At 37.8% G+C, this 14,659-nt stretch overlaps 1 protein-coding gene across 1 annotated transcript in view; it reads right to left on the bottom strand.

Moving 5' to 3' along the window:
• Window positions 1-3,214: 3,214 nt before the first annotated feature.
• Window positions 3,215-14,659, bottom strand: part of LOC103250751 (NT-3 growth factor receptor-like) — a 67,464-nt gene continuing 56,019 nt past the window's right edge. The window contains exons 6-8 of the mRNA XM_021708184.1: window positions 11,882-11,923; window positions 6,902-7,060; window positions 3,215-3,621 (exon numbers count right to left, since the gene is read on the bottom strand). Of these exons, the coding sequence (XP_021563859.1) occupies window positions 3,436-3,621; window positions 6,902-7,060; window positions 11,882-11,923 (387 nt within the window). The 3' untranslated portion in view covers window positions 3,215-3,435. The remainder of the gene's footprint in view (window positions 3,622-6,901; window positions 7,061-11,881; window positions 11,924-14,659) is intronic.

Here is a 14,659-nt window from a genome sequence, read left to right as displayed (position 1 = left end):
TAGTACAGGAGGGGATGGCGATGACAGGGAGATCAGCCTGAGTGCCCTGGAGCCTTCACCAAAAGTTACAATACAGCTTGCTTCCAGCTAAGCTCTCAGAGCCCATTTGACATAGTTGCCTAAAATGTGGACTTTAGTATAGGGGGATGAGGATGAAGTGGACTGAGGATGAGTGGCCATATTGACTAAGGGGTGTCATTTCAAGACACATTTCATCATGTTAGGCTCTTAGTAAATAAATACACTGTTGACAGTGCTTTTCTGGTATATAGAAAGGCTGGGCTGGGAAATAAGACCAAATGTTCCCTTCTGGCTTTGAGTCCTCTCAGATACTTCAGATTCTGAATTGCTGTGACACGGGGCAAAGGAAGAGAGGATCATCTTATCAGAACTCAACCTTGCACAGGTCCAGCAAGTTTCAGCAGCAACTGGCCCCTACCCATGCAAGGCCCGGGGAGAGCCATACTGGCATTCCAGAGTGGTACTGAGAAAAACGACACAGTGATTCAATGCTGTTAGAATCTAAGAATTCAGAGCCAGAAGGATCCGGAGATTAACAAATGCATCTCTTATAGTGCAGATGGAAAAATCAAGACACAGTGGAATGAATTGCCTCATGCACTCCACATACCCCAAAGCTGTAGTGTACCCATACAATTTTCATACCTCTACTTTATGCCTTCTTTACTCACCATAAAATCTTATCATATATATTTTTTTAACTGCCGAGGTTCATACATCAACACGTTAAAGTAGACTCTATGCAGAGAGGACAGCAAGAGTGGTAAGAAAGTGGGTCCTCCTCTCTACTCCTCTCTGCCCTTGCACTGCTCCACAGGCAGCTGCTCACAATGGACATGGTGAGGACACAACCCTAAGACAACATGGAGGCCTATGGAACTAAGACACCAGCAATTTGACAACTGGAGTGTCCTTCAGTTATCCTTGTTCCCAAAGGAATTGCCTTCTTTCATTAGGCCATGATGATTCGGTGCCCTGAGTTGAAACCCTAGCACATTCCTTATTCCCAGTTGTCCACCAGTCTCAAAGCTATTTCCTCTCCTCCTTCTTCCTAGTTCATCAGTGACTATGAGGTTCTAGAAACATATGGCCAAGAAGACAGAAGCCACACAGTGTTGGGGAGAGGACATGAGGGAAGACAAGCAACAGAAGAAGCCTTGGAGCTTCACTTTTAACCAGGAGACACTTTCCTGTAAGATCCCTCAAATCATTCCCTCCCTGAACATTTTTCTCTTTTTCTTTAGTTACCCAGATCAAAACCAGACTGTGCAGTTCCATCCAGCATTCACAGCCCCAGCACAGACCAAGGACCTCTCGGTGGAAAGACAGAAGTGTCGGTTGCCACAGGACAGCAAAGTGTTCTCATGAGGTTGTCAATCCAAAGAACTTTCTCCAGAAGTCCTCAGGCACCAGGAATACAGCACAATTAGAAGACTCACACCAAACTCCCAGCTCACATCCCCCTCTTCCCAATTCAGCTGAGCAGCCTTGTTGATCCCTGAATCCAAACAGTGGCTACAATCTGAGCACAGTTCTCTATTTGAATAAAAACATTTGTGGGTCTAAAAAAGAAAGCAAAACCACAAACACATAACTCAGTCCTAAACCCCACACAGGGATTCCCATACTTCAATAGCCTTCAGCTAACCAGGATGTCCAGGCTGCTGACTGTCCCTTTAGCTGGCAGGAAAGGGTGCAGGCCAGAGGCCCCCAGGAGGCTCCAGTTAGGCAAAGGTCATTCCATTCAGTAGCTCTGTGCTTGGGGTGAGGTGGATGGGCTAGGTGACCTGGGAGAAGCACGCCCTCTTCTGCCCAGTGGGAGATCTCTTGAGGCCAGGTTGTTGGCTTCCATGGCATTTGGTTGTCATGTGTCAGGGAGGCCTAGAGATCTGTCCTGTTGTGATCCTTGGCAGCAGCCAGTAAGGCAGTGATTCCCCCGGTGCTGAGGCAGAGGGAACTGGGCTCAGCCCAGATGCTTGATCCGCTCTCCCTGGTCAAGGCTCGGGGTGATCATTAAGATGCCAAGACTGTGGTTCTGGCCACTCATTGGACATCTCCCAGAGAAGCCTCAGCCCCTCTCCTTACCCTAGCCCACAAAAATGATTTTTCAGCCCCTTCATTTTCACAACAGTTCGAAGGTAGATGCATCAATCCTCCCAGGGGCTGGAAACGTGAGGAGAATGCCAAAGTATCAGGAGCAGGTGCCAAGTAGATTCTCTCCTGCTGATTCTTGCCCACTCACTGCCCCAGCCTCTCATGAGACCTGGCTTCCTTCCCTGGCAGTGGGTTTACTTGGGACTTAGTAGAGGCCCAGGAAGTGGAGCCAGGATCTAGGGAAGCAGGATGAAAAACTGAGAGGACTCAGGGACATACCTTATAATGACCTACAAGTAACTGAGTCTCTTGCTATTGGAACTGAAGCCTGCTGTGTCAACATTCACAGACAACATGGGGGACCTATTTCCTACACCTCCAAACTCTCCAAGGATCTAAAAATGGGAGGTGGGACCAAAGAGTCTTTCCAGCAATAGAAAGACAGGTGGCAGTGCCTTGTCAGGGTTCAGGTTTCAGTTTTGTTTTTTTTCCTTCTGTGGTTCTTTTAGACCAGAAAGTCCAGTTCTTTAAGTTCAGAGGATAGAATTACACATCCTTTTAAACTGTAGCAAGAAATTTACACCCAAGATGGATGAGGTCTGCTCTTGTCATAATTATTGTGTTGTGGTGGTGTTTGTTCAGCGTTTATCTATAGGCATCATCATTGATTCCTCAAAGCATCAAGACTATATTTTTCAGAAAAGACAAATTAGAAAATTGTCCTGAAGTGGAGGAAATGGGGAAGAAGTGGAGGCCAGGACCTGCTCTGGCGCCATTTCTTTACTTCGCATGTTCTGTGCCAGCTTCCGGGGTAGCAGGTACACACAGCAGTAACTGGGCTCCACCTTAGCTCCTCCCATCCCAGAGCTCCCATCCCAAGGATTGTCTCTGCATGGTCAAAGTCTTCTGCTCTGAAAAGCTGGAGCTGAAGCACAGGCCACAGCTTAAGTCCAAGGGAATTTTCATTTGCATTAATAATATTTAAGAGTTTCTGGGTTGTTAAAGTCTTCTGGTTTTCTGTATCAGTAGCTTCTCTCTGTGCAAGAGAAGGTTTCTCTCTGTAGATATAGATAGATAGATAGATAGTTAGATATATAAATATATATATGTATATATATATATATGCCAAACTGCCTTACAGGGTTTTTTTCTTTCTTTTTTTTTTTTGTCTTTTTTCAGTGTTGTATGTGTAGCAGGCACTTGAGTTTATATGAAGATGTTCACTTCAGTCAAGGATAGAGGGAGTTGTGAGGTGGAAGGGAGATGTGAGTCGGGGAGAGAGGAGACAACAGAGTATGAATTCATGACCACCAGCCACCACTAGCCGAGAATGTCCAGATAGATTGGGGTGGCTTTCCCCAAAGCATGGAGGATTTTGTAGATCTCTTTGATGTTCAGCCGCTGCTGTGGTTCCCTCTGCCAGCACCCCAGCATGACATCATACACCTCTTTGGGGCAGACTCGGGGCCTCTCCAAAACGCGACCTTGGGTAATGCACTCAATGACCTGAGAGAGTGAGGAAAACAAGGAGGTTACATCCAAAGCCCCACCTTGAGCCCATGGCTCACACTCTGTGAAAGCCAACAACTTCATTGGTTAGCTTCAATGCGGAGTCGAGGTTCCCACAAACAGACTAGATGCTGGGCTGGAGACACAACTGACTACTTGTCTTTTGTGCATGGGTTATGTTGAAGCCCTTTGTATCTTGCCTCTTGGGCCAGGCCCACCTTGATCATGGACTCCCCACACACATTCTTCCTTTTTACCTTGGTCTTCTTCTCTAGTCCTGAATCTCATCTGGATGACTGAGCTACATTCATTTTCTATCTTGGTAGTGGAGATTGGCTTCTGACCTCTACCTTCCCTTTTTAGGTCCTGCCTGACCTTAAAACCCCCTAGAAGGAGCTCTGAACCATCTGGCCCCCACATGCCTCCTTAGCTCTTATATCTGGCAAGCTCCCCCCTCAATCACACATTAACACACTTGTCTCTGAGTCTTTACAAAGGACTCTTGCTCTGCAAGGCCTTTCCTTCCCTGATCTTTGCACTAAACTATGTACCTTGTTTCTTTTAATGTCCTTAATGCTAAGACTAACTGCTTGATTCACCACTGCTTGCTGAGCAGCCGATGCTCCCAGGGTCTCAGCATCCCCATCTGAGATAAGGATCAAATGTCTGCCTTGACCACTTCCTAAGAGTGTTGTAAGGACAAAATGAGAGCAAGAAAAGGGAATGTATGGCCTAACATACTTATAAGGTGACCATAAGACTGGATGGGAAGAAAACAAATCATTCACAGCTGGACCAACCCCAGCAGACCAGTTGAGAACCAAGTGTATAATTTGCGATTCCTTCCCAATTCCTCAAAGGCACTTCTTTTCTGACACTGAATATGTGAGTTTTCAAAGTTTCATCTTTCGCTTTTCAGGTTAGTTTTAACTTCTCCCTGACTTTATCACTGCAATTTTGGACAAGTTACATACTCAGAACTTCAGTTTCTGCATTTAAAGATTGGTTGTGATGATTAAAATACACAGAATGATCTCTAGTTCGAGAGCTGAACAAATAATATTTCCCTTGTCTGCCCTCAGAGCCGGTATTTAATTGGGTGAGAGAGCTGCCTTTTTTCTCCTTTGTATCTCCTTATGCTGCTTAGCAGTGCCTTCTCTCCAGTATTGTCCCTTGTCACTCTGACTTTGGGAGAACTTGTCAAACCATCACTGTGGCAGCATCCTCCTGGTTATATTCACCTTGGTGTCTGCAATGGCCCACTAGGCTCATTTCTTTGCCAGCTTGATAAGTCTCCAGTTGCTCATATTCCGCATTTGTATTAGAGATGGATTTCCACCCTCCATTACCTTTACCTCCATGAAGAAGGATCCATTCCAAACTGCCATAACAGCTGTGATGCAAAAAATACCTAGTAGTGTCTCTTCCAATGTGGGACTATCCAGGTTGTCAATTTTGCTATCGTGGGTTAGTGAAGTATGTGACTGGGGGCAGGAAGCATGCCTTCAAGGCCAATGCCTCATGGGCAGTCTTAGAAAAGACTGCAAACTAGCTACTATGAGCCAGGACAAGTCTTATGCTTAGACCAATAGCAACTTCATTCCAGAGCCTCTCTTTACTGGAGCCACCAAACTACATGGAGGCAATTATTAGGTGCATGAATGTGTGTGTGTGTGTGTGTGTGTGTGTTTATGTGTATAACCCACCTCCTAGGAAAACAAAAATGATTTTTAAAAACATCATAACAATGGGTTCTGACATTATTTCATCACTTTTTCATGATTTTATTTTATTTTATTTTATTTTATTTACTTTTTGAGTTGGAGTCTCACGCTGTCGCCCAGACTGGAGTGCAGTGGCCGCTCCTGGCCACCGAAGCCTCACCTGCTGGGCTCAGGCGATCCTTCCGCCTCAGCCTTCCAAGTAGCCGGAACTACAGGTGCGTGCTACCACACCTGGCTATTATTTTGATTTATTGTAGAGATGAGGTCTCGCCAAGTTGCCCAGGCGGGTCTCGAACCCACGGGCTCAGGCAATCCACTCACCTCAGCCTCCCAAAGGCACGGGATTACAGGCTGAGCTACTGAGCCTGGCTCACTTTTTCATGATTTTAAAAGGTTGCTAAAATATTTTTTCCTACTTGGAAAAATGTGGTCAGGCCCCTTTGAGCTTGTGAATGGTGAAATATTACAAATTTAAAGAAGCGTCTTCTTTCCAGTCTTCAAAATTTAATTAATTAAGTGGTCAGGACATAGAGCAGAAATGAACATAGATTCCAAGAAGAAAGGCACTTTCTTGAATATTCAAATAAGATTTCAATACTAAAAGGCCTTTGTGTTTACATTTTATCAGAAAACAGAAGACCTTAAAATGAATTGCAATCTTTGTATGGGTCTGCTGGGTTGGGAGACTGAGATCGTTACTGCCTACAAATTGTATTGAATTTCCTGTAGCAACATGACCCTAGTCTACATGTCACATGAAAGTATCCTGATGGCCATGAAGTCAGAGAAGTGCTGGGACCATAACCTAAGCTTTCTCCTTGCCCTAGAGGCTGTCTCCTCTGAGACCCTGACCAGTCCACTCCAGGACCCTACACAGTCCCCTTTCCTTGTCCTGAATCTCAGTGGTGTCTCTTTGTAAAAATTGCTGCATTAATATAACTATAGTGCTTTAAAAGTGCCTGATGCTAAATGTTAGCTACTATTAAAAGTTGTTTACTAGCATTTTTTATTATTGTAAATTAAAATTATATAAATATGTGCTTATTATTATGTTTACTTTTATGGCTTATTTTATTCCTGGAAGTACACATATGGCTCTTTTAGTTATGTAAGACTAACCTTCCCAATTCTCCATCTTTGTACATTCTTGAACCTGGCATGCCTATGACCTTTGGGGACCCAGATTAATTGGGCATACTAAGTAGTAGATGTTTCCACAAGATGGCACAATTGAAAAACTCATAGTTGTTCTTCGTTTTCATTTCTTGTCTTAGTGAAACATTTATGATTTTTAAGTGTAGCAGAACAAACAGAATTGTGACTTGAGACTCAATTTAGTCATCTGATTTCATGCTATTTTGACAATTATACCACATTTCCTACAGTTATATTTTGTTTCTATGAAGAAGCTCTCCCCTCGTGTGTATGCCTACGTTCACTTTGCTGGCTCCAAATTCCACCTGATGTGTTGTACACCGTGCCCAAATCCAGGCCTGAAATATCTCTTATCAGCTGTCCCTCATATCAACAGTCCCATGTACCCCCTTCTTTACCTCTGTGTTTGAGAGCTGGAACCATGGCTGCTTTCCATAGGTGAAGATCTCCCAAAGGATCACCCCAAAGCTCCACACATCGCTCTCCGTAGTGAACTTCCGGTACATGATGCTTTCAGGGGGCATCCAACGAATGGGGAGCATAGTGTGTCCTCCAACCTAAACGAGGTCAAGACAGAGGAACATAGTGTGACCAGATGACCAAAATGAGTGACATCTGTCTGCACTCTTCATATGTAGATGCACTCTTGATGCACTGTATTCTAAGATAGCTACAACTTTACACAACTTCTATGAGAGGTTGAGTGGAGACTGACTTTTGAGACCTATGATACTGTAGGCAGCTAGACTGGCATTTAGAGATGATGCCTGAGGGAAGGTAGGCTCCTTGGCACTGAGTGTAAAGAAAGATCACAAGATGATCTGAAGTGAGAGAGAAAGCTTCAGAATCTAGTACTACAGTAAAATCTAAACTTAAGAGGAAGTCCAGAAGAAAGTCAGCAGACTTTCTGAGCGAGTAACCAAGCATCAGTATTTTCATCAGGGTAGACAGCTTGGCTAATGTGGAAATGGTACAATATGTTCCAGGTGCATCTAATCTATAGAACTATGACTTCAGCTTTTACCTGACAATTCTGGTTTTCTCACCACAACTTAGGACTCAGTGTTTCAAGCAAAGGGGATGGAGATATTTCAAAAGTGTGGAATACCATGTGCTAATAAAATATCAGGTGGACAGAAAGAGAATTCATGACAATTCTTAGAAATATTTGAAAGAGCATTAAAGAGAGTCTTTAAAAATTGCTAAGAGGGCATCAGCCATCTGTGGGTCTACCAAACTGAAAGTCAAGAGCAAAGAGGAAATGACTGACAAGGATAGAAACCCAGGGTATTCTTTCTTGAGGAAAAATAGTAGAAAAATCCTCACTGCCCAGCAGATTAGAGGCATAAACATAAGTGAAAAATAAATAAATAACTTCACAGCATGTTTTAAAACTCAAACAGCATCATCAGTCAATAGAGCTTCAGAAGTAGGAACTTTCAGCTTATATGTGGAATTTGTTGTTACAAAAGTGCTTTAACATTGATAAAAAGCATCCTTTATATACATCCTTATGAACCATTGGCGTGCAGTTTCCATTTCTGTGGTGGGCTAGTTAGAAAAATAATAAAAATGAACACAAGAAATAATGACTTGGGAGATGGACAATCTTGTTTCTAAAAAGGGAAATCATGTTTACCTCATCCACTTGAAGAATTTTAGAAGATAAATGAAAATATGGGTTTTCAGAAAAGTAATTTTCAACCCAAGATTTTACAATCAAGATAGCTCTGTATCAAATGTCAAGACAACTGAAGATGTCTCTTTCAGACAAGCCAAGACTCAAGAAGTTTACCACTCACAGTCTTTCAGAAAATATAGAAGCAAAAATTGAGTACATGCTGTAGAAAAACAGTAAAAAAAAATCCAAGTTATATAATGACTTGGAACATAACATAAATTGTTGAGCAAATAAGCCATGAAAATGCAATTTATATCTAAATAATCATTGCTAATTTGATAGTAAAAGTAATACAATTACTAATAAAGCCTTCTTATAAAATAGAGGCATAAAGTAAATAATAATACGAATAATACTAATAGTACTACCAATGCTATTATTAACATACTTATCTGGAATGAAACTTTCATATAACTTCAACTATAAGTGCATGGAAGGATAGATAAGAAATAATTAAAAGTACAATAAAGCCTGTATCTTTTAGAAAGGAAAAAAAAGGAGCTTACAAATAATGATCAATTGTTGATTATAGCTGTTTAAATTTAAATATGCTTGCTAAAATGTTAAAGCGGCTTCTAGAAGAATAAAAATAGTGCATATCGCTTTCAAACTAGTTTTTTAATAGAGTCAAAAATCTTTAACTAATACAAAAAAGACTACAAAAATAGGGAGTGAGTTTTTAAAATATCACTATAGACAATAAATTCAAATGGGTTAGATTACCTCTTAAATGAGAGCAAAATTTAGGTTAAAAATCAAGCATATTATTTAGAGAAGATAAATCTAAAACAAAATAGCAGAAAATATTGAAAATAAAAGAATGCTAAAATGCATCAAGCAATGAAAGAAAAATATAATTAGCCATATATATGCATATACATATATACATATGCATATATGTGCATATACATAAAATTTATATATGTTTATATGTATATACAAATTTATTGGGCTAATTATGTTTTTATATACATTTTCTATTGTTTAATATATATATGATAAGAAGAACTCAAAATGCCAAAAATTAAATGAAAACAAAGTGGCTTATATCATATTTCTATCATACTTAATATATTAATATCATAATTAAAGCTGACCAAATTTACCATTATGGTAATCATGAATTTTCATGCTCCAATTAACATAGCAACAATATATAAAATATTTATAAAGTATATTTAATAAAGAGTAAAAACAAGAGGAAACTGACAAAGCTATCACTATAATGAAAAGCTAAAACACTTCTTTCACAAATTAAAAGGTCAAGAAGATAAAAAAAGAATATACATTTTTAAAATGCAAATAATAAATTTCAAAAAATAGACTTGAGTGCTGTGATTGCACATCTTTCAGCCTCCTTAAAAACCTGCACACTAGGCTGGGCTTGGTGGCTTAATCTGTAATCCCAGCACTTTGGGAGGCCGAGGTCAGTGGATAGCCTGAACCTGTGGGTTCGAGACCAGCCCGGGCAACTTGGTGAGACTCATCTCTGCAATAAAATCAAAAATTAGCCAGGCGTGGTAGTGCACACCTGAATTTCCGGCTACTTGGAAGATGGAGGCGGAAGGATTGTTGGTGCCCAGCAGGTTGACGCTGGGGTAGCCATGAGCATGCCACTGCACTCCAGCCTGGATGACAGAGTGAGACTCCAACTCAAAAAAAAAAAGGTTCACACTATTTTTAATTACTCAAAAAAAGCCCAATCACATATTGAAGCTTAAAGAAAATCTAAATTCCAAGATAAAAATAACTATAAAGTAAAATTTAAAAACATTTTTTGTACCAAATTAAATAAAAGATAAATTAGAACAAAAATAATTTAAACAGTTCTCTTTGGGTAATTAAACTACTTGATAAAGAAAAATTGAAAATAAAATTTAAAGCAATTTATTATAATATTAACTAAAGTCTTAATCATTGAAATCTATGGACTAGAAAGCAATTTTAGAAAAAAATCACATTTAAGCATTTTAAAAAGTTAACATATTAAATTAAATTTAAAAATTGATTACAAAGGTAGTAAAGACTTGCAAAACAAATGCAAAGCAAGCAAGAAGAAATAAGTAATATAGAAAAAATAAAATAAGTACTAATTAATCAGTATAAAATAAAACAAAGCAAAACAAACAACCAAAAGGAAAATTAAAAGCCAAGAATAAATTGCTAGTTCTTTAAAAATTTATGTAAACATTTGACATGATTAATAAGGAGTTTAGAGATTAATGTAAGATGTGAACGATATTACAAAAGTGAAATTTAAAATATAGATACAATGATTAATTTACTAGAAAATATTAATTTTTAAAAAGTTGAGAAAAGTAGAAAATGCAAAAACTGTAACTGTAGTTTTTAAAAAAACTATACAGTATAAAGATACAAGGTCCAGATAGCTTTTTGGGTGCATTCTACTAAAGTTTTCTATTCTATTTATACTTTCCAAAGCAAAAAAAAGATAGAAACTTTCCCAAACCACTCTCTGTGACTTGAATGTCCCTGGTGACAAAATCAGTCAAACTTATTATATAGCTTTAAACATATAAAGGCAGAGATCGATACTTCATATGCATGTGTATAAAACTATCTGTTATAAATATATTCTCCAAATATAAATAAAATATCATAGCAAATTAGTAATATATTACAATAACTTCATATTGTAACTCAATAATGATTATACTAGGAATTCAAGAATGACTCAACTTTAAAAAATCTACTGTGTAATTTACTAAATTAGAAGAAAAAAATCCTTTCAAAAAATGTCAAAGATTTTCAACACTTTTTAAAAACTAAGAGCCCTAATGCATTAGTAATAAAAGGTAGCTTGCTTTATTTAACACACCAAATATTATATTTACTGGTAAAATATTAGCAGCATAGAAAGTATCTTCTATCACTGATTTTAGGCAAAATTGTTCAGGAGGTCCTAGCCAATGCTAAAAACTAAGAATATTTTTAAACAGCGTAGAAATATTGAAAAGGATGAGTCAAAATTGTCTGTTGTCTGTATATAGCTTTTCAGAACAATTAACTATAAAAAATAATTAGAATCATTAGACCTAGCAAGCTACCAAGATGTAAGAGAAACATAAAAATTTAACTGTTCTCACATGCCACTGGCAATCACTTCAAAATACAATGAAAAGCAAGATTGTGCAATAGCAACAAAAATATTTAAAACTCCTAGACATAAGCTTTAGCAGAAAATGCACAAGGTCTATTTAAAGAAAAGTGTTGAAAAGCAAAAAATAAAAATAAAAAGATCTGAATAAATGGAAAGTTGTATCTTTTTTTTGGATAGGAAGACTCAATATTGTACATCTCTCATTCTTTTTTCAAATTAATCTAGAAATTTGATACATCTAAATGAAAACCCCAATGGAATGGTGTATGGAAACTGACAAGATGAATCCAAAATTCACCTACAGTAGTAAATACTTGATAAAAACAAAGATATACTTGAAATAGAACAAGAAGGAAGAGTTACTCCATCAGATAGCAAAGCATTTTTATTAAACTATATAATAAACACACTGTATTTTGGCATAGGAATAGACAGATTTGTTAATAAAACAGACTAGAGAGTCCAGAGACAGACTCATGTATAAATACTGGAATTTAATATATGAAATGATGGGTTAGTAATTAAAGTGTTGGGACAATGAACTATTCATTTAAAAAAATACACTTAGATACCTACCTCACACCATATACAAAAATCATTTCCAGATGGATTAAAGAGCTAAACATAAAAAACAAAACAATAATAATATTAGAAGAAAACTTTTAAAAGTTTTATAACCTCAGGAGAGAAAGGCCTTCCTAAATAAGGCACATGTTCAAGAAGACATCAAGGATAAGATTAGAGATACAACTTAAAAAACTTAAATACTTTTGCATGACAAAAGACAACATAAGCATAGCTAAATGACAAAAATATTTGTAATATATGTAACAGACAAAGAATTTAAATCCATATAATACAAAGTGCTCCTTCAAATTAGTTAGGGAAAGCAACCCAACAGAAAAATGAGTACAGGGTAAGAGCAGGTCATCAAAGAACTACACATGACCACAGACACATGAAAAGACGCCAGTTAAAACAACAAAGACACACGTTTTTGAATGTTGTTTGGGAAAACTTGAAAAAAGATTGATACTGTCCGGTGTTTGAGAGGAACAAGGAAAGAGTTAATTCTCAAATGCTACTGGTGAGAGATGCCTCTGCCTTTTGTGAGTGCAGCTTAGCAGAATCTGTCCACATTACAGATGCTAGTACCTTTGAACCCAGCAATTTCATTTCTAGGAGTCTTAGAAAAAAACATTTGCTTATGTAAGCAAAATTATTTAGTTGAAGATGTTTATTTCATTGTGTTTCTGAGGGTAAAAATTTGTTCATCATTAAAGGTATATGTAGTAGTTAAAAGGAATATAGTAGAGCTATGTGTAGTGACATGTAAATATGTCTTCAACATATTAAATAAAAACAAAAGACATTGAAAAATATATTTCAGTGTTTTCATTCATGTAAAATGTGTATGTGGATACATAAGCAAATATACATTGTTACGCTGTAACTTTGAAAATACATAGAAAAAATTCAGAAAGTCAGTAAGCCAGTAGTTTCTGTTAGAGAGATATGTAAGAGTGAGTAGTGACCAAAGGAAAAATTCCACATTTTACTAGATGTTTTTCTATGTTGTTTGAAATCTTAGAAGGATCATGTATCACACCGGAAAATTTTTAAAATTTTAAAACATGAATAAAAGAAAACCAGTGAACTTAATTTAACTTTCATGTGAAAATATTTTAAAGAAAAAATTATGTTTGTGATAGAATATGGTAGAAAGGTTTATTGTACTTGGTTTCTTGATTTAAGAAAAATAAAAATCAGGAAAGTAGGAACATTTCTCTTGATGAAGAATTTTAAATAATGGAGTCCCTCAAATTGATGCTGGTGTGTGTCTCATTTGATGATTTTATATACAATCCAGAAGAGGTATTCTAAATTCAAATCTTAAATCTTACAAAGAGAGAAATTCAAGTGTGCTGTGTGTAAACTGTGATGAGCTTAAGTATTTGGGCAGAAAAATATCAGAAGGATATTAATTGATCACAGGGGACCCACTAAGAAGAATCTTATCAAGACTCTAACTGAGCAGCACTGCTGATGTGGGTGAAGTTTATAACGCATTCTTTCAGGAGTGGAATAAAATTTTTCAAGAGGCCTGTGATATAACAAAAAAAAAGCACTAATTTGGAAGTCACAAGTCCTGAGTTCTGCTATGACTTTTGAGCTTCAATTTCCTTATCATCAAAATATGAGTTTAGCAACAGCCTGCCTAAAGTAAGATTCTGTACATAAAAATCCATTGAACATCATTAAGTGCAAATGTATATACATAAAGTACAATAACATTCATTCTGTGTGGTTTTTACATGCTTCTGGGCAGCATAACAAACCCAATTTCCTCAGATTCCTTATCTACGCTGATTTTCCTCCAGAATGACCTATATCATTCTCCCACAATGGAGAGACACAGTCTGGGAAAGGCAGTGGTCAAAGTCTTCCCTGACAAAAATTATTGACAAATATCCCCCATGGTAAAACCTTGCCAGACGTGACCTACCCAGAAACAATCATCTTAACAATAGAAATAATATTAATTAATTAATTAATTAATAGTAAGTACCGGCCACTGGATGTTACATACATCCCTCATTAATCCTTTCTCTAGTCCTGTGTAATGAAACCCTCTATTATGCCCATGTCACAGATGAAGATAAGTTACCTTGCCCAAACATTGCATAGTAAATATTACCTAATGATCCAAGCTCTCAAGATACATTTAAGGATCTTATGACGGAGCCTTGAAACAGAGATGTAAAGCAGTAAGGCACAGGAAAAAGGAATGATTCCAGAAATAAAATAAGAACTTGGAGAGAAGCAGATCTTGGGACTGCACAGAGGAAGAAGCTCACACCTACTTGGAAGATATCTTCCACCTCCTCAGCCATTGCCTTCCTCTGCCCTCTCGCACGCACTCACAAGGGAGATGGAGTTTGACAAACCTGGGAGGTTGGAAGTGCCCATGGAAGAATTCATCAGTGCTAGAGGGTTAGGATGCTTGGGTTGTTTAGCTGTCAGTTTGGAGGAATTAGAAAGTCATAAGATCCTGGGACATGTTCCTCTTTTTGCCTTTGTTACTGGACCTGGCCAGGATTCACTAAGGTCTTTGCTCCTTTGAATTGCTGTTCATGCTAATTCAAGAATACAATTCTATTTGCATTAAATCTGTTTCCCAGAAAAATGATTATTCTTGGTATATTGGGGATCGTGTTGGAACAAAACATTAATGTCACCATCTCCATAAAATTCCTTTTATACTTCCAGGCCAGATGGGTTCTGAATGATTCCAGATTTTGAGTAGGAAAATTAGAAATACCTGATCAACTCAGGCTTAAGGAGATCCATTCC

Source organism: Carlito syrichta, unplaced genomic scaffold (assembly GCF_000164805.1).
Source record: "Carlito syrichta isolate Samal-C Ts95f unplaced genomic scaffold, Tarsius_syrichta-2.0.1 Scaffold132401, whole genome shotgun sequence".
In the NCBI taxonomy this organism is placed as follows: domain Eukaryota; kingdom Metazoa; phylum Chordata; class Mammalia; order Primates; family Tarsiidae; genus Carlito; species Carlito syrichta.
The sequence above is the reverse complement of the archived record's forward strand: the minus strand, read 5'-3'. Positions and strand labels throughout refer to the sequence as shown.